Below are 24,752 nucleotides of genomic sequence, written 5' to 3'. Positions count from 1 at the left end.
TAATATTTTCCATGTGATGCAATGTTACAGAAATACTTTTTGAAAAAGAGGCATAATTTTGCTTCAAATCACAAATAAATACCTTACTTTTGCATCTGTAAATGATGAAGAAGTTCATTTTCATTCACAGGCGGACAGAGAAAACCTCTGCCTGGACATAATATCCTTGACTGATATTGCTAATGTGTCTCAACAAAAATAAAAATTCCTGACAAACGTTAAACAGTAAAACAACTATAACAATATGCCTTTAACAAATAAAAATATTCTAATTACACATTAATTTCTATGTTTATATCAGATATGTGTATGAGTTTAACCTGTATTAAGACAAAAGATTTCAATAAATGTTCATCTTTTGACTTACCCGACTAGATTTTCTACTGAACGAACCGTCAAGATTTGATCGTCTGCTTGATATTCTGTCGTCGTCTTCGGAATCAGATTCCCAGTGTTTCACTCTTTCTAATTCTTCTTCCTGTGTAGGATAAGAATGGACAAGAACTATTGTATCTACTGAATTCTATGAGATTCTCAATCCAATTTACAAAGATTTACTGTTTCAGTTACTAAGTTCTGAATCAACAATAAATGATGAGGATGTGCAATTGTAACACAGTACAAACTTTTTCTCTGATTAAATTAATGCAGAATTATGAAAAATAAAAATTTAGCATCAAAAGCACTGTTCGCAGTTACATGTTTGTTTTTACATATGCATGAATGTGATTTCAAACACTGCTGCTAAAAATGCAGACAAATTTTGTCAGTGTTTCATGAATGCTGTTGTTGCAGCTTGTAGTCTGAGCCATTATGTCCTTCTGTGGTCATTGTAACATTAGCAGTCACTTATTAAGTTGTGTTTTCATCGTTCTTGAATGCGTATGGTTTCCAAAAATGTAATCTAAATTTGCGGACAAACATTTATTTATGCATATTAATGTAATGATGTAATTTGTGAACAGGCCTATTCTGAACTAATGACACTGAATGACACAGTTAATTGCAAAAATTTTGTTGGAGGAAAAATGTCTGCAACATTCTGCTCTAACCTGGGATTAATATCAGCATTTTTTTTTAATCTTTGAATCTTTTTCTTTAGAAATGAAGAATCTATGGTCTGTTACAAAAGAAAGAAACAACAGATTGTTTTGCAACAAAAATTCAGAGGGGATTATTTAATTTCTGAAAAATCTGACTGATATTTTCATCAAAGCATGTTGCGTCTACCAGTGTTTTTGCTAAGGTTTGGGAATATCGGTAAATTATTTGGGAACCCGGTAACATTGCTGCTGCCCCTAATCTGATTGCATTGATGTACCAAGGGGAACCCGGTAAAATGACTGGGGAACCCAGGTAACATATACCGGGGTACCGGCCTTAACAAAAACACTGAGTCTACATGTCTTCATGTTAGGTTTTTAGTTCCAGAATAAACAAACAAAAAGAACACACAAAGATTTCAAATGCGTAAGATTGATAATGTTGGACCACATGACACAAAATTCAAACTCCTAAACGCAATAATAAAATGCACAGTTTAAGCCTTTTTACCTCATCCCTCCTCTGTTGTTCAAAATAAAAACAATTAAATTCAAAGAAAGGTTAACATAATAAACTTCAGAAAAATAATTAAAACAATGTCAACTGCAATAAATGCAGAGTTAAATGATGAAAAACTTTTTAAATATGCAGAATGTAAATTTGAAGAGAGGTGTCTTTAAAAAGTGTCAAAAAGAAAATAAAAATAGAGCAAAAATCTGGATTTTTGAGATGTTGAAAAAATAACTTCACTCAACTTTCAGCAAATGCAAAATTACTGGTGTAATAATCATGTGAAATTCAGAAAACAGTGTGCGTCGAAGATGACATATTACTATGGCAACAACTGATTTTGAGTAACACAAGCCATGTGTTGTAACACTGTATTTGTGGAGTGCGCCTTCCAACATTAGGTCATGTGTGCAGACTTGAAAATTCTGCAATGCTGCACTCAACCACGAGAATTTAATTTGGTGTGTTACTTTAGATGTGCTCAAATCATATATGACACACTGGTTACACTCAGCATACAATCACAGTACACCACACTCCATTGAGATTTAAAATTGTGCTGTAAATAGTATATATTATAGCCCAAACATGGGACTATGTGCCCGAGGGTAGGTGACCATTTGCCCGACGTAAGGAGGGCAAATGGTCTCCTGCCCCGAGGGTACATAGTCCCATGTTTGGGCTATAATGTTTTTATTACATGCCTCTCTATAGTCCATAGTGTTTTTGTTACATGCCTCTCTTACACAGTTTTCACTCAAAATATTTAAATTTATTGGCAAATGATAATCCAATTCTTTCTTTCCATCTGAGACGAAAATCCATTAACAATGGAACGATTTTCATCATCAAATGGCGCAATGATATATTTACACTACTGTCACTTGAACTGTTATGCGGTTTATAAATTTTTTTTCTGCAAAATTTTCCAAAGCGGATTTCCTGTGCAAAACACGAAATTTCGATATTTTTACATGAAAAAGTTGCCAAGTTGAAAATAGTTCCGGTTCACTTTCAGTCTAGTGATGACTATGCGGCCCGCGACGTCATCGACGAGTTACTATTGAATTGTATGGAGCGTGCGACGTTTAATATACGAGCCATGTAATAAATACAAATACATACATTCACATCTTATGTGACACACTAACACATATAAAGTAAGATAAACTTACAGACTCACAAATATGTATTGTATGACAATGAACGGCATATATACCGGTGCACTCATGGCTGGACATACAGACAGAGACATACAGGAAGATTTTATCATGCACAGACACACACGCACACTGACGGACACACTCATATGTATGATACTGACAGATAAACACACACATCATGCTAAGTCACCACACATACATCAAAGATTTATGAATGACTCTAACAGAAATGTAAAATCGCTGATTGAAACCACAGCTCAGTGCACGGAAACTCTACCAACATTCTCTTTTGGAACGGATCCAAACACCACATGCCTTATTTAACTGCTTATTCAAAGTTTCCGTGTGGTGAAATTTTTTTACATCCACAACTCTGTACGGACAAGATTCAAAAAGTTCAATGCTCAATACAGTAATATTACTGTAACACAATGTAGTTCTCAATATACTGACCTCCCCTCACCAAACTAGGAAGTAGCGAAAATTTGATTTTCAACACACTCATGATTCACTGCTAATCATACCCACAATCCTAGCTCTGCTCATGTTAACACGTTGAATTAAAATTGAAGACTTTTTTCTGAGCGTACCGGTATAAAACATTTGTGATGCTGATGTTTTAAAAGATCTCATTCCCTTACACCCTTTCACCCCCATTTTAACAATCCAGAGGTCCACCTGTGCCCAAGAGAATAATATGACATTATTCTTTTGGGGAGGACCAAGCAATACCATAATGGACCAAAAGTATAGTTACTTTTTTGTAGAAAAGGAAAATCTAAATTACCTCTCATTATTGACAAGAATACTCCAGACATAAAGTCAAAGCATAATAACCTTGGTTCTTCTATCTTTTCAAACCAATTTCCCGGTAATTAGGTCTTCCGTATCATTGACAGTAGTACAATAATGTGATAATGAGGATTTAAAACACACAGATTAAAATCTCAGACAGATGTCACATACTTTTCTCTCTGACATGCTAATTATCAAATATTTGCCTGTCATCCTAAGACTACTTAATAATTAGTCTAGAGTGCTTTATCACTGACTTTGTTGTCATGGCAATCTACTTGTATAAATCTCAACATTCTGGCCCTGACCAGTGTTTCCGTGGAAACACCTCGAGCCGGTGAAGTTCTACAAACAAGGTTAGATGTACGAGCACTCTATCGCTTTAACATGGTTGAATGTTCTGACGACATAATAGGCAGAATTACACTCCTAGTTAAAGTTTGGCGGCAATAACAGAACTACTCTATGCTCGATATAAAGAGCTGTAGTTCGGTAATCAGACTACAAAAACAGGATAATTAGGCAGAAAGTAAGTACTGAAATTAAACTTACTTTGTAAATTAACTGACAGCAGAAATTACGGCTGAGATGTGAAAACTGTCATGTCGCCAAGGAAAATGATTAAGTTTCACTGTTGCTATGATGTATGCAAATTAGTTAGAGGAGGTATAATTATGCAAATTAGATAGTGTACTGTTTCAGGTGATCTGTATATTTGATCCTTCTTGTAAACTATTGAACCCACAGCAATGCAGGATTTTTTTGGCAATTTTTTTCTAAATTTTGGAATTTTCTGTTCTTCTTGTGGAATTATACAGTAGTGGTAAGCAAATTCATAAAATTCATGCACCTTTTTGCAAAAAAATTTGCAAATTTGATAGAACATTTTTCTGATGTTTTGATTTTCAGTCAGAGGCAGACGACCAACTGGTCGACGAAGTTGTCAACAGGCATTGAAATGGTCAGGAGGTACAACCCGGTGAGTAAATAGTTTTGATTACCAAACAAACGATAGAATTTCATCACATTCAACGTCACTATGTACACTTTCTGGGTCGCAAAGCCAGCGTAATCCCACACAGTACTCCTGGTTAACACTCAACAAGTTGCAGACTACAAGGAATTTTGGTAAATATGGCAGCTAAGGTCAATACACTTGCAGACAGTATTGAAATTACACTCAAATAAATCTGGAATATCTTGACAAATGTCAAGTACTGTAATTTATATCAAATTTCTTTCACGACAAGGACTTTAAGGACAAACTTATTTAAAAATAGAATTATAACTCAAACAGCATCAATCACATGGTGGCAGATAGGATAAAAAAGATTTAGTATTTTCAAATAGTTGTTTGATCAAAGACTGTATTGAACAAATTTAACTGCTAACAGGCACTGTTTGCTGTCAAACATGTCACTTAAAATTCAAATAGCATTAAAGTTTTCTTGAGGTTTTAAATTTGTTTGTTTTCTTGAGTTCCATTATTGAAAGCTCTTACAGTATTGGTACAGACATAATGGTACGACTGTGGCTGTGGTTTTGCATAAATCACATCACTCACACAAAGACACCACTGGCTGGTTATGATGTTAAAGGGACAAAGTCGGCCATTTTTCATGAATTTTGTTTGATGCGAGATACTACTTATATTGTTTGACATGTTGAAAGATACTGAATGAATGGGTGACCATGCATAAATTTGACCCCGGTTTTAGACAAATTCAATGAAACCATCGCAAAAAAGAATTAATGGTCATGACCATTTATTCTTTCTCGTGTTGGTTTCATGGATCGTGTGTAAAGTGATTAATAATTTTTGATTCAAAGAAGTTAAAAACGTATTGTATGTGAATACTAAGAAAAATTTTCCATTTAAGCATTATTTTAACTTTATGGAGTACACTTTATGTACATACTTACATGATGATATATCACTATTTATTTTCTGGGTCAATAACATATCAAACAAGGATGTCACAGGTCAAATATACATAGCAGAGGTCAATATGGAGTGATATTGACCTGCAAATCCATTCGTTTAATGAAATAATGATATATAAAATTATAATGGTCAATTTCTTTTACCTACAGGTGAAACCAGCCGTCATTATACTATGGTCCTTGAGTTGCTTGCTTTTGTCCTAACCTAGCCTTTCAACTTTGTTTCTCCTTCCCAATTCAAAGCTTTAGTTCACTAATTACACTAATTAAGAAATCACTTCACCCTTATTCAAACATTTCTCACATACAATATTATGCAACGGGACAATTCCTTTCAGTATCTGTGTGCACACAAATCATCATTTGAATTATAAGTAAATGGTACTGCCTATACACACATATACACACACATACACATATGAATGCAACAACCACACATTGTGACTATGGTAAAGTAGGGATTCACCCTGTTCATGGGGGTTACAAACGATGCCCATGGTTTATACACATCTGTCATCTCCACATACATTGCAGTCTTCCTGAAAACACACAAAGATATGTGCTTTATATACATACAGTGGCCAGCATAGAAAGACAGACAGATAGACATGTCTATACATACACATAAAAACATACATACATACATAAATACATACATACATACACACACATATTACATAATACATATACATACACACATATACATACATGCATGCGCGCACATACACACACACACACACACATACATACATACATACCGGTACATACTGTGTCTACACACATACAGACATCGTACTGGTATATACCCATACACATCTCGTACCACTATACACTCAGAAAGAGAGGGTTATATTAAAACTGACACCACTGGTAATATACCAAAAATACAAAATCATACACGTTCTTACCCTTTCCCTTGCTGTTGCCTAGGTGATGGGTGCCATGATAGAAACAATCAGTATGAGTAGGTTACCAAGGATACAATGGAACACACAGGTAAGTTGTCACCATGGATACCATCCCATGTTAGATAAGATGACATTTAGTCAGTGAGATGAGAGAGAAAATTGACAAAATGTTAGTTGATGTAAATTTACCAATATTTCCTGGAAATATTGACACAATACATTTGTTTTCTATTAATATCTTTATTCATTTTTATTGAAAGTTAGTTTCAAGTTGTTTCTGATTTAGTATTTACAGAATTTTAAATTTCTTCTCTTTGATGAGCAGATAATAATTTTAACTGAGAAATTCTGAGTGTCAATGAAGGTGAAAGAGTAAAGGTCAATTTTGACCTATGACATGAAACAGAGTAAAGGTCATGGGTCACTGGTTGACCATGACAGGAGACAGTAAAGGTCACAGGTCACTGATTGACCTATGACAGGAGACAGTAAAGGTCACAGGTCATTGATTGACCAAGATTTAGGGGTCTTACATCTTAGTATTAAAGATTTAATAAATATGTTAAGCACACAAATAGGTACACATGTGTAATGTTGCTTGAGGTTACTCAAATCTTGGTGAGAGTCACCCATACCGGTATATCACAAAGTTCAGTGTTTTACAGTCAGAAACAAATTGTGGAATCAACCATTCTACATGGCAACAGGGATTAAAAGACTATGTGTTTGATGTGGTAAACACATTGAAATTTGAAGTACAGTGTACATACAAAGTCAGCGTTTTACATCCTCAACTATGTATGGATTGATCCATTAGTTTATGGGAGAGTGGAGTAAGACTGAACTATTTTAAGAATCTGGGGATGATGGCATTAAATTGATGTGAATAAAAAGAAATGTTAACAGTTATTAAACACTTGTGCCATGTGAATGCAACGTGTATAGAAACTGAAATTTGAGCATCAGTGCAGTGTAAATTGAAAAAGTTCATCCCTTGCTGACAGTGGAATAACCTAGTCGACCATTGAAATTTAGTGGAAAGAAAAAACCATTTCAAATCCAAGGGTGAGGAAGTTAACTTTGAGGGCAACACAGAAACTTTGGCAAAATATAGTGTAAAATGTTGTGAATTTGTGATGTAACAGGATATTTTTGACAGCAGGTGCATGGTACTCAGTGAGAAAGCTGCCAACAATGACAGAATTGGTAAGAATGAACTAACCATGTACGCCTGGAGAGCATTCTGTCAGGTTCATTAAATTGAAAAATGAACGAATATGGTAAATTAATGACAATGAACATCACAAAGGAACAGGATACAAGAAAGGAACGTAGAACGTACGGCTTGATTTGACGAAAAGAATTTCTGAATCAGTAAAAACACAAACACAATCTGAATCTTCAAGTTGATTCTCTTCCTAATTATTAGACACTAAAAAGGTTGGGGGGATAATGGAATAAAGTGGGTAAGTATTTCAATTTTCTGATCATCATATTACTGGCTTTGTAATATACTTGTCCAATCACATTGCTTGTATCACACTGCATTTACTTAGTATGTCAACTCTGAAATTGTATTAAAAATAGAAAGCGCCTCAGGGACAGATATTTGGACTCGTTTTCCCTACCGTGTCTTTGTAAAAATGATACAATCTAATTTTTCCCCTTTGAAATAATTGACACTGGGAATTTTGAATTTCAAGTGTCAGTAGAAATTAGGCAATTTGTTCCTTTAGAGCCAAAGTTTGCATAGTGGCTCCTGATTTTTAACCTTGATTTCAAAAGGGAATGGTTTAAAGTTTCCTACAGGAAAGTTATATCAAAAGTTTATGTCTTTCATTTCGGAAATATGCACCTTAATTAACTTGAGGCATGAATTTCAAACACACACACACACACAACAAACAGACAACATACTCTTACCTCCAGTTGCCTGATTTTCTCCTCATATTCATTTTTCAACGCCACTATATCATCCCGGTGCCTTTTCTGCAAATCACGGACCACAGTATCGTGTTCCTTCTTTAACTCTGAAAACCGCATTCAAGAAACATTTTCAGCAGAAGCAACATTTAAAATGTTTAAACAAATGTTGAGGAAGCAAACTTAATTTGAACAAATTGCGAAATCAAAAATAATTTGCAAAGTTCACACATCAAACAACAAAAGTGATTTCACACTTTACTTAAAAGTAAACATTTTAACAATGCACTGCTGTTTGGAAAATTTTGGTCAACCTTTTCACTACTTTTTAACATTTTACAAGATTTTTTTTACTATCACACCAGGTGAGCATGCCGTACAAAATCTTGAATAGGAAAATTATTTGTTGCACTGAAAAAACTGAAACAGGGTATTATTTTACAAAATATTTCAAAATGTTGAAATAGTATTATGTAACAAAGTAATGAAAATGTTACCTTTTTTGATGCAGTATATTTGTAACAGATCAAATATGAAAAAAATTGCCACCTATTTTCCCCATTTTGCTGAAATTTGGAACAGTCCCATAACAAAATATCGGGATCATTCAAAATTTCAACAAATATGGGGAACAAATGGCAGAACATCAGAAAGTTTCTACCGGCATCATTTAATTTCCGATTTACTTACCTGCATGTACCGAAACAAGAATTGACAAGTTTCACAAGAATTTATCAGAATTTTGGAAAAATTATTCAGCACACACTTCAAACAAGCAGTAAATTATTTTAATCATCGTTTCAAAACTGTAGACGACTGAAAGGACGATATATTTCTAAAATCTACAGTGCAGTTGTGAAGAAGTAAAAGGTAAATACTGGCTAATGCAATTATCAATGTTTTCCACCAGTAGGGAAGCACAGGCCTATAGGAGAATTTGACATTTTTTCCTTAGCAATGTCAAATTCTCAACCCGAAGGCTACAAAAATATGGCAAATACCTAAAGTTGCGGGAAAATGGAGACTAATTGTTGATAATTTAGGATTTGATATCATTCAAAATTAAAAACTTCCATTTTGTGGCATTGTCAAATTCTCCCTGATGGGCGTATCATGGTGAGCAAAATTCCCCTGTCCAGGGATCTGACATCAATTTCCTGTTACCCAACACTTCCCCACCATGGAAAACACTGACAGGTGCAGTACACTCAGTGCTTTGTGGTGAAAATAAACATCGTGGTGAAAGGTAAATTTTATTTGGTGTATAAAATTTGTAAATAAATGAGTTGTTCCGATTTTTTAATCCAGAATTAAAGTTTTTTTGAAAAAGTAATGTCTACAAAATAGTTTGAATACCTACATCAATCAAAATATGTTAAATTTTTGTAACATTTTCGTATGCTAATTCTCTGACCAGGCAGACTACACGTAAACGAATCTCGGGTTAAAGGTTAATTGTTAGAGGTCATGGTTGGGTTAAAGGTTATGGGTTACATGTGTAGACTAATATGATATCTGATTATTTGCACCATTTTAAACCCAGGTGGTCAACTTGCCAGCATGCAAATTTTATGATTTACCTCCACCAATCAGAAAATGGATGCCAAATTGTGAGCAAATTTTTGTCAAAAATAATGACAGAGTGCGTCTAATGGCTGCTTTTTTCCCATAATTCCCCTTGACTTTTTGCTGATACCAATGCAATGTTGTGCTACCAAATTCCCAATGACTATTTCCCCAACACACATACATCTTTTTCACTCATAACACTTTTTGCTTCAATGCAAGCAAAACTATTTCATCAAAGTGCCATAAGTCATGAGCTAACCCACTAGCCCATTCAAAAATTTTGAAATGACACAATTCTGAGACAACTTTGTATCAGTCTAGAGTCTGAAGAAAGTAAACACAATTACTCAAAATGTTCGCAGTTATGTCGTACGAAAATTTTAAACATGTGAAAAATTTGAAACTTTTCATGAAATTTTGTCAAATTTTCAATACATTTTGAACAAATATGACCCAAAAATGACAGCCCTACATTGCAAACAAATACAAATTTTGAAATTCTTCTGCAAACAGTGTAAATATTTGAAAATATCCACTGACAATTTCAATGTAAGCTTTCCACTGGTCAAGCAAGCCTATAATCCTGCCATTAAACTTCTAATAACTTTGGCATTGAAACTTAATTCCCTGTGATGCCTGTGTCAAGGCTATATATATGTTTTATGGCATTTATCACTCTGGCCTATTTAAACAGTCTTGACAACTAATTAACACAAAAAAAAACTTTCTCAAACACAAAACATTAAATCTCTTTTAAAAAACAAGCATTGTTGGTCCTAAAAGTGCATTGCCCTGACGATAATCCAAAATGTTTGATGTCTTATGTTACAGGTGTCTGTCACAGTGCTCACATTACGTCTTCCCTTAAACCATGCCATTGTTATGTTTTGTTTTGAACAAATCCGCCAAAATCACCTCCCCTCTTTTCTTTCCTTCCTCAATCCCTGAATTCACCCTTGGAAAAAAAAAAAGACTTTGTGTTACCTCGGATTTGAAAAGCAGGTGGGAATCGTGACAACTTCGCTACGTAGGCTCGGTGCATTTCTCAACGCGTCCTCTAAGCTCCATGGACACACGGCAGCGTGACAAGTACGTGACCTCCAACGAGATAGGTGTAACTAAGACACTGACACACTCACACACCGACTGACTGCACTGTGTGGAACATAGCCAAACCATTGGAATAAATTAATTCCAGGTGAGTGGTCATACACCTCCCTGTGTGCTGTAAATCATGTCACAACAAGTATTGTTACAGAAAACCAACCTCCATGGTTTAGTCACCCCTCCACAAAGTGCAATTCTCCTTCAAAGAGGAACCGTGTCTTTGCAATGCAGACTATGAACCTAATTCTTCAGCTCATAAAATCCGACTAACCTACAAGATGTCTACTGTGAAACTTTACCTGTCAATTTAAACTCCACAAGTACTTTTGTCCTGAAAAGCATTGGTTCAAGTTTCATGGCAAAATACTGGTAATTTTGGGAAGTTCATGTCCAACTTAAAATTTTACAATGGCACTAACTCCCTATTTTCAGTAAAAATAATTATATTTGTGCATTTTTTCCCTTATAGCATATGTAAGTTCTTGTTTCATGGCAAAACACTGTGGTTGGGAAATTGATGTCCAACTTCAAAATGTTAACATTGGCCTCTAAATACCTTAAAAAAAAATTTGATAAAAATAATTATATTTGTACATTTTTTTTCCTTATCATGAATGCAGGTTCTTGCCAGTTAAAAATGATTGTTAAATTTTTGTTTTCTTTGATAAAACTTTACAATGTTTGACCAAAGTAAAAACAAATCAACTTTATCCAAGCAAAGATCTGACATCCACAATTTTTTTTACAAAATTTTAAAATTTTTGGAAAAATATCAAAATTTGGTCTAAGCTGAATAGGTTGATATGATGAATATCTAAACACATGATTTTGTATGAATGTAACTTTCTAGGCATTTGAAAGCTGGACACATTGAAAATTGCCTTTACTTCATACGATCAATTCCTGAAAATCTGCATATTTTTTCATCCAAAACTATTTTAAAAGTAATAAAATTTTGCTCCACAGCTACTCTACTTTTCATAAATGTTGACATCATCTATTAAATACTATGAAACAGTGTAACTCCAAATCTCATTAAAATCTAATGTTATTTATGGGTCAGTATTTTTTTATTTGCTACAATAAAGTAAAAGACTGACCCGTCACTACATCAGCTTGTAATTAGTTTGTGTAACTACTTATTATGGAGTCCAATAAAAAAAATCAGCACCTCTGATTGGCTGTCATAATGTGACACTTTTTCACCATTTGTTTTAAAAACCTTTCAGTAAAATATTATAAAGCTGACTCATTCAGATACCAATGGATCTGAATCAAAATCAGTCTTTTAAGGCCTTTGTTGTGCAAAGAAACAGACAAATTTTATCGATTTTTGTTCGACATTCCACAGTCAATAGGCTACGTATCTGCCAGGTCAAAGGTCATAACAAACTTCTCACACAAGCACCTCCACATTCAGATGCTTTCCAATGTTCAGAGGTCATGCTTTGTAACCTCTCATTCACAAATGCAACTAAGATACAAGGGTGCGACTGTTTGGGTTGAAAAGTCCGATATCATGATTTACAATTCACTTATATATGAAACAAAAGTTGGATGGTGAAACTGGATCAAATACTGAAAAGTTTTAGTCATATGGAAAATTCTGACTGTAAGAAACTTCTATAATACTATGATTTTCAATCCACTTTCCACATCTAGACACTTGGACAATTTTTTCAATACTTAGGAAACAGATCGTATGATAGGTAAACAAAATTATTGTTGACAAATAGGCTACAGCCGTATTTAAATTCAAGTTGTCACATTAAGAAATATTTTTGGGTAAAAGTTATATCATTTTATATTATTCCTTGTCAGTTTACATTTTTTGTAATTTTCTTACCAATGAAATTTTTCTCAGTTCAAGAAAGGGTTTTGATGAAATCACACAAATCTACACATACTACTTAAATTATAAATTTAAATTATATTCAAATCATAAGCGAGTAAAAATACTCTGACAGCCAATCAAACCCAGAATAATATATGTCAATGGTTAAAAATTTTCCAGATCATGATTATATCATTACTACTGAGAAACATATACTAGTACATTCCATTCATTAAGACAACCAACAATTTTGAGGATCCGAAGAAAAATGAAAATGTGGCGAGTTGCAACTCAAAATTGAAGCAAAAAACCAATTCTTGTTTTCAACAGATCCAACAAGAAATGCGATGAGAATCATAAAAATCATGTTCTGTTATACTTTGGTATATTTCCTTTCAATAGTTACAAAAAGAAGATAGGATGTTTTTGAGACAAGTCATTTGAGATTAATAATTGCAAATATACCTGTAGTGTTTGTCATCACTTTTAAGGAACTGTTTTTTTGATAGATTTAGTCAAGCATAAATCTCTTCTTTTTAAAAATTTGGCAAGAGCAATCAGATTTTTCATATTGTTAGGCATCGTTTTGTCAATTCTGGCCTAAAATAAATCTTAGAATTTAACAAAAATTTTGGCGGGAAATCACTGGAAAATCCTTGTGGAAGTGTGAACTTACGGGTAAACTTTAAATAAGACTATGCAACTATTAAAGTGACCTGAATTCTATGATATTGTAGTTTTAAAAGAGATGACATTCTTGGTCAAATCTGGTCCCAAATTAGCCTAATTATTTGACAAACTTGTTGAAAATTTTCAAACTGTTTGTTGAAAAGTGTTTGCAGGAAATCAAATAGTATGAGGAAGTGACTTCGGACTCACAGAAATTCTTCAAAACAGACAGCACTGTTGACTTGTAGAGCACACTATGCTTAGAGCACTGATCTCATCTTTAATTGGGCTAAATCACCTTGGTCAACTTTTGAACATGTCTCTTGCAACCTCCGTCACTCAAGCGTAAAACTGCAAATAAAGTCTTCTCTTTCATCCACAGGTGTCTATTATTTGCCGCAGACAAAACAACAACAATGGGTCTTTCTCACTAATGGGCCCATGGAGGCAATGCCGAGGAACGCATTCTCATAAATTTAGAGCAGGCAATTTTCAAATTGGCTAACAACGACTTTGTGTTTGTGCTTGACCGATTTCAAAACAACAATGTGTTTTGTGTGACAACGTATTTGTATTTGCCGGCTGTATGCATTTTGTTAGACAACTTCACTATTTCATAGGAAAATAAGGATTTTCTGCAAACCACAGACAAACCATCGGGAAATATTGAACCTCAAAACACATCCTCCATAATTTTTCCAACTTTTCCGTCTAACTTTCAACCAGAAAATATACTGGAACTGACTTCTCTTCATGGAAAAGCAAATGAAGCAAAGACATCAAGAACATCAACAATGAAGTGAAGACCATGGTTTGGAAAGAAATGCTTCAAATCAGTATTCCAATTGATTGACCTGTTCACCCCCATTTCCCTGTAAACAAGTCCACAATCACCATTGATAACAAAAGGTTTGGGCCAGACCATGGTGGTAAAAGGGTTAGGTTCTGCGAAGTACAGCTTGCACACAATGATCAGTTTTGCAAAAGATAATATTTTGCATATTCTAGCACTGACTGACAAATCATCACTAAGTGTGTTTTTTGCCACAATAGACTTATTTCAGAAAACTATAAAAGAATTCAACACTGGCAGGCCCCCCCCCTTCCCAAATTATCACCCCAACCTCCAACCCTCCTCACCTGTGTGCCTTCTAAACAGAATTGACACACATTGACCAAGAAAGCTGTCACAAAAAAGCCAAACTATACAACTTGTAAACTACCATCACATTTGGTTTTGCTGCGTGATGTAGATAAACCTGTATTAATGTGTGACACATATTGTACAGTGCTGACCCACATAAACTTTAAGAAACTCCTAAATTGACCCAAAAATTCAGCCTTGTGACCAGGAAGGTACACAGCCCACTTGGACACCCTAAATTGAAGTGATTTACACCCTCAGGGCTGGTCAGAGTTCACAGACAATCAACTTGAGTCTCTAATGGATGTCAGGACCTACAAACAACAACTGGAAATTTCAACAAAGAATTTTATGGCTTCTTGACAAAAATGCTGCAATAGTCCCTGAGTTTAATCTTGTCATTTTACAGTCCGGTGGTTATAAAGCAAAAGGGGTCTAAAAATGCTGAACTACACAACTAGGAATAGTTTTAGATTTCTTGAAAACTATCATTGCACTTGTTATGCTGCATAATGTAGATTTTGTTTACTTGTATTAATTTCTTCATGATTTGCGATTTGTCTATTCTGAATTACAATTTTTCCACAAAACTGATAACACATAAAACACAAAATTTGTGTATGACAGAGTACCGCCAACACAGCCTGTCTGTCTGACTGTCTGACACATTTTATAAAACCTAACCATACCCCACAACAAATGTACATTCGTTTGAACATACCACACTCTCAATGTGTTATCATGTTTCTCCCCTCATAATCGACCTCTCAACCCCTAAAAATGCCTTCAGGATACACTGTCTCCTATGTAAAGGTATTGGAAGATAGACTATACCATTTAGATTTGGGGCACACAGGCTACTCCAATTGTGGTGAACGTCAACTTTCATTTCAACAATGCTTCACAGCAATTTATTCAAACAAACTCAAAACATGATAGCCATTTCACTGACCGCACAATCCACAAGAAATCGATCAATGACTTTAACATTTTCTGAAATTTCACTTTTTTCCTCTTAGCTTAATTTCATCCAAACCATGATACAATACATGAGTCGTTCTGATTGTTGAAAGGTGAAAATACTATAAAATATTATGAGTAACTGCCGATATATCAAATTAGGCTTTCAACATCTTGAAGGTTCTTTCTCATATTCAGGTGTATACAATGCAATTTTTGGTCAAAATTTTACTTACTCATTGTTAGAATTAATATCTTAACATTTTCAGTCCAAAATGAATTGAAACTCAGCCAAAATTTCAGAAAATGTTAAAATCTTTGCCAAAATTACAGTGTGAAAATTGTCGGTAGTGAAATGGGTGAAGTGCTTATACTTGTGCAAAAGTTAAATGCTACACGCTACACACTACACACACAACAAGTGGTTGCCACAGCGATGTGTCTACAGACTACGAGCGGTGTGCAAACCATAGAAGCTTACTTTCATTAGCTGCAGTTTACAAGTGAGTCCAACATGCAGGGGTTGCCATGGAAACAAGGATGATTTGGGGAAGAAACAGTAGAGGGTAAAACAGGGTTAATAATAACTATACATCAAAATTCGTGTCAGCTATCTGAGAAGAACAAACTGTGACCGGTAAAAATTCTATTTTCATCAATTTTTTTAACTTTTTTCAATTCTCAAATTATTTTCATTTCACATGGATCAAATAAAAATTTTGAGATCAAAGTTATTCAATTTAATTTTTTTTTAAATTTGTTTATGACAGTACTGTATATTTTTCAAAGGGGGTAAATTTTGTCTGCCATCTCAAAATATCATAATTTCTGAAAATTTTGCTGCATTCAATTTTTTTTATTGCTTTAATTACAAATTTACTGATAAAACTGCAGATCAGCTGACTGGTTAATAAAATAGAAATAAAAAACATTAAAAACAAGCTGAAACAGAACAAATGAACAAGCAATATGTATGTTAGTTATTGTTCACCAAGCATTTATTGAGATCTTGTTTTTTTTTCCATTTTCTGTCCATTATGTCAGTCACTGTGTCTGTGTGTCTGTCACGTCTCTTTATCTCTCTCTTCAACATCAATGTTTGTACACAAATAATCATATCATGTATTTCCTTATGTCTCAATCTTTCTGTTTTCTTTGCTGTAATTTTGATGAATTTTTGATGAAGTTTTGATGAATTTTTTCAGGAGCAGATATAAGGATGTCTGTAAACAGTACTCCAGGGAATGTAGAGTGTCTGTTTGTTGATGAAACGAATTAACCTGTACCCTTTTTTTAGAATGGAGACCTAAAAATCTTGTAAACAATGAAGTTAACCACATGTACAGGCTCATAAATTGTTATGTAGTCCATGGAAACAAAATTATTGAGAAACGTCCTTAGAGCCAGCTTCCTTTCCAAAGACAACAGATTTCTAGAAATATGTTATTTTCACACAATCATGGAGAAATGTCATGATTATAAATTGTTAAAGAACCACACATTAGTTAAGCACTTTCTGAGAATAATGAAATTTTTATGATTACAATTTCTTAAATGTAGGAAAACTGCCCTCTGAAACTGTCTTACATCATCTTGAAACAGTTTTGGTGAACACTTTTGCAAAATAACTCAAAAAACTTATCAAATTTATGTGAAACAAACTAATTTTGGTAAGGAAATCCCAGCTTTCTGTGACAGACCATGATTGTTTATCCTACCTGTTTTGGTGTCCTCCAGTGCCACTAAGGCCTGTGTCAGCTTGGACTGTAACTTGTCGATCAAATTCTGTAAACAAAAACATAAAACCCATCGTAACTCATATGAGCCCAATAACAGAAATTCCTCTGTTCGACAGCATTTGGTACATCATACTTTCGGACCAAAATCTCCACACAAAGAGGACAAAGTCGGCATCAACAGAAAGTTTGATATATGACTTACAGTTACGAACACCTGTGTCGTATGGTCAGAATGTAAAAATTACCATTTCCACAAATTTTGTGCCAAAAGAATGATCATTTTGGACAAGAATTTTCTATTTTTCATTTCTGACTAAAACTGGTTTAAATTTGGTCAAAGATACAGAAGAATTTTGGGTATTTTTTTGAAAATGTGTGATTCTCTGGTGGCATTTCATGAGGAGAGGCGATCCTAGATACCAGTGTATGTTATTGACACAACAAAATAAATGTAGTCTGGACACCTTTTAAATGAGTAACTGTGTACATAGGCAGACCATTGAGAGGTGTTTTGTTTAAATCGTAATGATCCAACAGGCTTTCTCTCGACTAAGCTGTGACATACAGCATTGATGTCATAGTTTGCTATGCAAAAGTACATGTAAATCTGTCCTACCGGTAAATTTTTATTGAGCCTATTTGAAATTACTGGTACAGAAATGCCAAAATTGTGGCTGTATTACCACTGGTGTCATGATGAAACTATAAAACCATGTATTAGGGGATCTGATCACAAGCTGCTGGGTATTAAACACAGATGCATAAACACAAAATTTGTCTGAATTTCTGCAAGCTGCAGCTGATGTCCTAAATAAGATACTATACTAAGAAACAAAATTACAATTGTGATCAGCGCTTTTGTAACAATTAAAGTTTTTGTGTCGTGTGTGTGTGTGACTTACACACGACAAGCTTAGTTCTACCACTATTACCTTTCTGTCATCAAATTTTGCAATGGCCCTGGCGTTTTCTATGGCAAAAGTGGACCTCCACACAGTGACACAGGGGTGGAAGGGTGATACTTCATTCTTGCACGATTTACATGTGGGGTACCTTCAGACTTTTATCCCAAGTGATTAATTTTGTCTAATAAAATATTTGTCATTTTTCACTCTCTTATTTTCCTGCCAAAACTGCGACCTACAACTTTGGGTACTTTTCATTGATTCCATATGATTACTACAAAAATTTTATCCGTTATTTCTGTCTTGGTATACAGCTATCAATGAATATTGTCACTGTTAAACCTATACAATCCCCATGACTTTTATTCAAGATTACAGCGACTGACTTTTCAGCTTTGCTGCTGGCATATTTTATCCACCAGCTACCAACTTTTCAATCCACCTTTTTTCTGCTGTTGGCTGTAAACTATTCCAATACCAAGGTGTGGAATACTGCCAACATTAAAGTTTGCCTCCCTATTAAGAATTTGACATTGGATCCTGGAACAAAATCTTGGTATTCACTCAAAGAACTGTTCCTTTGTCGAAATTTGCCTAACAATGCTAGAATTTTTCATTAGATTTTTGTCAAAATGCCATATTTTGTATGTCACTGTGTCCAGGGTTGAAGTTGGCCTTGGAAAGTAGAACTTTGCATCAAAATGCTATCTACTCTGACAGTATAAAATCTACAAGGCCTGAAGAAAAATGACAGCGCTCGAATCACCCATGATTGAATTTGAAAGATGTTTTCTTTACAACATTGAGTAACAAATGAAAGGAATGTCGGTGAAAAGTAACACAGCAAAGTGTTCAATTAGATGGAAAGGCAGACAAACAGCAATGCAGAAAATGAGACATTTGTAAAAACAACCAGAAGGGAAACTGTTTCATCTTTTTGTCAAATCTTTCTGTTTTTACAGTGGCTGATTAACAGTGTTCTTACTGCCAAGAAAAACAACGTCAGTGTTTGGAAAAATCAGTTATATACTTATTGGGATAATAGACCAAGTCTGCACATTGAAAATGTAGTTTCAGTGGTATCAGTATTCATAACCATTGTGTCTCAGGGACTGAGCAACTAACACATAAAACAACTTAAACATGGACAGCTGCAATGTACTGAAACTTGCATTTTAGCACTAACTTTTATAAAATTTTGTAATTTTATAATTGGAATTCGGATCTCTTTGGGTGAATAGTACAATCAGACTTAGACAGGAAGAAAACATTTGTGTCAAGAAAGACGCACACTTTGAGTACAGAGTGGAAGAAATTTTAGTTTTTTTCAAACAGAAAAGGAATCAACCAACTCAATCAAAGAGTAAAATGAAAACAAACTGGTTTTAGTTCAAGCAAACGACAAATAAAAATGGCGGGAATAAAAGTCCTACATTTGGATTGCCAGACTGGCTATCCTCAGACATGTCGTCATCCTTGATTTGATGAACAGAAATAAAATAATACAATAAAAAAAAGTCAAAATAAAATTACAAATGGTCATTAATGAATCTGCGCAGAGAAGAAGACAAGATATTGGCGATAATCATAATGGTTCAGACCAACAATCAGTAACTTAATTTAAAATGTTTGAATACAAAATTACCAATCAATAAATGTACCAAACGACAAATAGCTCATTTTTTTTGTTTTTGTCAGTCTTTTCCAAATAATCAGTTTTGTTCAAAGTGGTCCATGGGTTGCTATTATTGTGTCATTGACCTCAAAAATACTGCATATATGTAATATTATATAGAGCTCAGCCCTTGGTGTCGCGCCAGGGGTTAAGATTGGCAATGTTATTTGTATTGATTCATGATAAACTGTAATTGTTACTTCATAAACTTTTACTAATATATATGACAACTTTGCCCAGTTTCCCTCTGATGAAAGCAGTTCACGTACGTACACGACGTCAAACCCTGCAGCAGGGCAGGTATAGATTTTCTGAAGCGTGTAAAAATTTTGGAAAAAAATTGGCAATTTTTACAATGATAACAGCCTATTGCGTTAAACAAGGGACGTATTATGCAATCATTATCATTGCAATTGAATGGTAACCGCACTGCCCAACTTCCACTTGCAAGCTGAAAACTACACGGAAACTTTATATAGCGTTCCGTCTAAAAACTGGCTAATTATTGACACAGGGGGCGCTCTTCTATAATTCAATCCCAGCATTCTTTGCGTATGCCCCCGTTCATATGCACGACAGTTTTCTCCCCTTATCTATATTAACGATATTTTGTATCAGCGACAAGGTGCATAATAACATTTACTGGCTAATAAAAGAGGTATATTTTATAAAAGGCATGTTATATAATGGTAATTTGTTTCGTATTTGTTTATTTACGAGTATTCAAAAAAAAAACATGGCGGCGCCCATGAAAGAAGGGTACACTTCCGGTTACTCGCATAGTATATTATGAATAAGCGCATGCGTAGTCAGTAAGCCGCTGGCGCGACTATTAACAATATCACACGGAAGCAGCCATATTAGAGGGGGTGCCAAAAATATGGCTGCTGATGTAAATTGTAAAACACTGCAGAAACACTACACTAGTTTGAACACTGAGCAGTATTTTTTAAGGAAAAGTGATTTTGAATATGATATAAAATAGTGTAAAATTATAAAGTAATATTTCGATAATGTTGAAACATTTCCAAAACGGAAATTAATTGAAATTTCGGTGGAATACATGCAAGCAGTGTCTGAGTCGGTAGGAAACACACAACAGTGCATGTGAATATAAAATGTGCGATTATCAAACACCCAAACCTTGTGCAAAGTGGATGAGTCCAAAAAAAGTAAACAATAAAACAATGGACTGTTCTAAGATTGAGAAGTATAGGGGTGAGTGCATGAGGGGAAGATAAAGTTACAGATTTTTGCAGCCAATAATTGAACATTGGAGGAAAATATTGAATATTGAATATGTGTATTTGAATATTAGTGAAAAATATTGAACATTGAAAAGCAGATATTTGCATACTTCTCTTCGCTATTTCCGTTGGTTTGCAAAGAAATTCAAAAAAAGATGAAAAAAATTTCAGGGTTAATTTTTGCAATCAGGAAAAGCATGTTAAGATCGAGTTTCAAGCTTTTCACTTGTAGGGACAAATGACGTAAATATTGATAATATTTCCATTATATTTACACCGAAAACCAAGTAAACTTTCTCATTCTCTCCCTAGAGTATGTTGAAATATCAAGTATTTGATGTGTGAACACAACACACCGTAAACAGTTTGCAATTCTAGTCAGGGCTAAATGTTGAATGTGCCTCGGGATATTCAGACTCAAATTTATACGATACTTCTCTGCTCTACCACTTGTTGGGCTCATTTTCAAGGTCTTGGACTGAATAAGAAAGATTTTCACCATCTCAGTTATTTTTTAAATTCAAAAATTTTATTTTTCTCCATAGAATGAACACAGGGATGGCAGCCAAAGTTTAAGTCTTTCATTCAAAGGGGCATACTTCCTTAAGGTAGTTTGTACCTTGAAAATGAAAGACTTTAACTTTTGCTCAAAATTTTCTCAAGGAAGCTTTAAACCATTCTTTTTCAAAATCAAGAATATTAATCAGGGTCATCGTGTGAATTTTGAGACTAGAGAAACAAATTAGCCAATATTCACCAATATTAAAAATTACTAATGACCGCCATCCCTGTGTTGTCTCTATTGGGGAAAAATGAAATTCCAGATTTTCACAAAACTATGCCTGTGAAAACTTCATTTACCCAATAAACTTCAAAATGAGCCCTAACAAAGGAAGGCCTAAAGAATTTTGCAAAAGTTTGAGGGTCAAAATATCTGTCCCTGAGGCGCATTTTACCTTAAATTCAGACATCAACAATTACATTGAACATTTCACACATAAAGGCTGAGTGATAAGTCGGATGTGATTTTTGGAATTGGACATTTGCATTTCACAAACTGAAAACAAATGGTTTGTTCTGATTGGTCAAGCAAACTGCCTTCTCAATACTGTACACAACAATAAAAAATGTTGAGTTTTTGAAATTTTCTCTGAAATTTCATTCCATTTTGGACTGAAAAGACTCAAAAGTACTTTTTACAACTTTCTGTATCTGACCACAGTAGGATTGTGCATCCTAGTTTTGGAAGAACCTTGACCTTTGACCTGTGGTGATACCAAAGTCTGATTGAGTGGAGGTGGGTGTATTAAACCACCAGCCACTTAAAGCTTTGGTTAAACAAACAGTCCACTGATTGTAGATTGACAATGGACTGCAAGACAAACGCTGACTACAGGCAGGACTATTGGTTGAAGATTTACGACTCAATTGGCTAAAAGATCGATACTTTGTAACTGTTTAAAATATTTTGTGTTGGTTTTGAAAAGGAAATAGCATTAACTTTTGTTCAAAATTTGATTTCAATATTAAACAAAGGAATGGAACAATACTTTGACAGCCTAAACTTTGTTGAACATTCCCCTTGAAAACTGTTTACACAGCCAGCAAGCTGCCAGCTATATCCACTGTTTACAAAACATAATTATCACCACTGTTAGCAATATCTTAAAACCTTAATCAAAATGTCTGCATTTCTAGCATTAATTTTTCTTAACATTTGACAATAATTCAAAAGACAGAAAGTAACATATTTAAACTCCTAACGTCACATACTTTAGTTTCTATTTGAACACAGCTGTGAAACTACAGACATGAGCAAATTATGCGGAAACTTGTAAATTTTATGAAGACAGGTTCCTAAATAAAGTTGTCCACTTGATCACCTTGACAACATTATCACATTTAGCTAAAATTGTTAAGATAAACTGTTATACTGTCGAAGTGTATCACTGATATTGTGTATTTTGTCTGACATACTAGTATTGATATCACAACTATATGGCATTATATGTTGTGGTGAAGCAATCTGTTAAAATCAAATATTTCCACAAAACAACCCAAATGGCACTCTCTTGTTGTCACAGAGATTGATATTCAATGGTTTAACATTTAAACACTAAAATAAATTTTTACTTAGTGTTGAAGACATTTGGAAAAGGTTATGATCTGATCTTAAATAGCTCATCGTTTTTAATTCTGTTCACCCCAGTTCCTTGTGAACAGGTCCACAACGACCATTTATGACAATGGGTTTGGGCCAAACCATGGTGGTGAAAGGGGTTAAAGTTGTGTGAAAAATTTACCAGGAGGTGTTGTTGGCTCATGGCAATCTCTGCTGTCAAATGTTAAAGTTGAATCTAATTTACAGGGAAACATAGTGTGTAGGTCAGGTTACTATAACAAGTACATGCACTTTGCGTTTTCCTGACAACTGTTGATTTTGCTCTCTGCAAGAAGACATATCGTCTGCAACAAATTAATGATATATTTTTCCAGTGTAAACCGTAATTTTTTTCAGAGGTGTTACGAATTTCTTTTTCTTCTAGGATACAATTTCATATTACTATAAAGGACTACAAAAATCTATGCTGCTTACACTGATTTTTTGTTTGAATGCAAAGAAAAATCTATGATCAAATTACAGCTGCTTTGTATCTAGAAATTTTATCGAATCACATCAACTTGAAAATTGTATTTGTATGATTGTTTGACTAAATAGAGGGCATATTTTGAGGAAGGAAAACAACAGTTTCCTTCATCAACAAATCCATTTTGCTTTAAGAACTTATACGATGAAAATTTTTTAAATTTTAAAAATTGTAAATATTTTGAGTATCACATGATATTCAAAAACGGAACATATTTTCAGTAATAATAATGCAAAATTAATATTTTTAATATTACATGACATTCATAATCAGTATTTAAAACTGAAACAATCATATGAAGAAATAATTTGGTGAATAACAAGTATTTTAAATGGTTTGTTTCTGATCCAAGGTCTTGCAAGACATGTTGAAATCTCATACTAAGTAGAACAAATAAACTTTGAACAAACATTAAGATTAGCAGTTATGCCACAGTTTGGTACGCCTACCGACAACCGACACAATATTTGATGTGATGTAATTCTCTATTCTGACAATGCAATTCCATTTTCAGAGAAAAGCACCACTTACATAATCATTTCCTAGCAACACCATGATTAACAAAATAGTTTCATAACTTTACATTAACTAGGCCCAATATAGTAATTTCATATTAAGGTAGTATGCGCCTCACAGACATACATTTGGACATTGAAACTTTTACAATATTTTTGTGGTCTACCACTTGTGGGGACTTATACCATCTTAATTTTTTGAAAATCAAAAATATTATTTTCCCATAGAGCTAACTTAGGTATGGCGGCCATTTTGAATATCAAACATTAGTAAATGTCAGGTAATTTGTTTCTCTAGTTCCAAAGTTTGCATGGTGACCCCTTGTTTTTATTCTTGATTTGGTAAGGTAAGGGAAGGGTTAAAAGTTTCATTGAGGAAAAGTTTGACCAAAAATTTAGGTTTTCCACTTCTGCGGCTCATACTACCTTAAAGAACTGTTTCCCAACATTAAA

The 24,752-nt window shown here is 34.1% G+C and overlaps 1 protein-coding gene across 7 annotated transcripts in view; it reads right to left on the bottom strand.

The window, feature by feature from the left end:
• The window catches only part of LOC139123508 (myosin-4-like), a 275,832-nt gene that overhangs the window by 37,969 nt on the left and 213,111 nt on the right, over positions 1-24,752 (bottom strand). For 5 of the 7 annotated variants that reach the window (XM_070689667.1, XM_070689669.1, XM_070689670.1 and 2 more), the window contains exons 9-12: positions 17,289-17,355; positions 8,288-8,394; positions 6,365-6,382; positions 368-478 (exon numbers count right to left, since the gene is read on the bottom strand). In XM_070689667.1, coding sequence (XP_070545768.1) covers positions 368-478; positions 6,365-6,382; positions 8,288-8,394; positions 17,289-17,355 — 303 coding nt within the window. The remainder of the gene's footprint in view (positions 1-367; positions 479-6,364; positions 6,383-8,287; positions 8,395-17,288; positions 17,356-24,752) is intronic. The other 2 variants (XM_070689668.1, XM_070689673.1) reach the window with 1 other exon arrangement.

This window comes from Ptychodera flava, assembly GCF_041260155.1.
Source record: "Ptychodera flava strain L36383 chromosome 23 unlocalized genomic scaffold, AS_Pfla_20210202 Scaffold_23__1_contigs__length_28996876_pilon, whole genome shotgun sequence".
Taxonomy (NCBI): Eukaryota; Metazoa; Hemichordata; class Enteropneusta; family Ptychoderidae; genus Ptychodera; species Ptychodera flava.
This window is presented reverse-complemented; position numbering and strand designations above follow the sequence as displayed.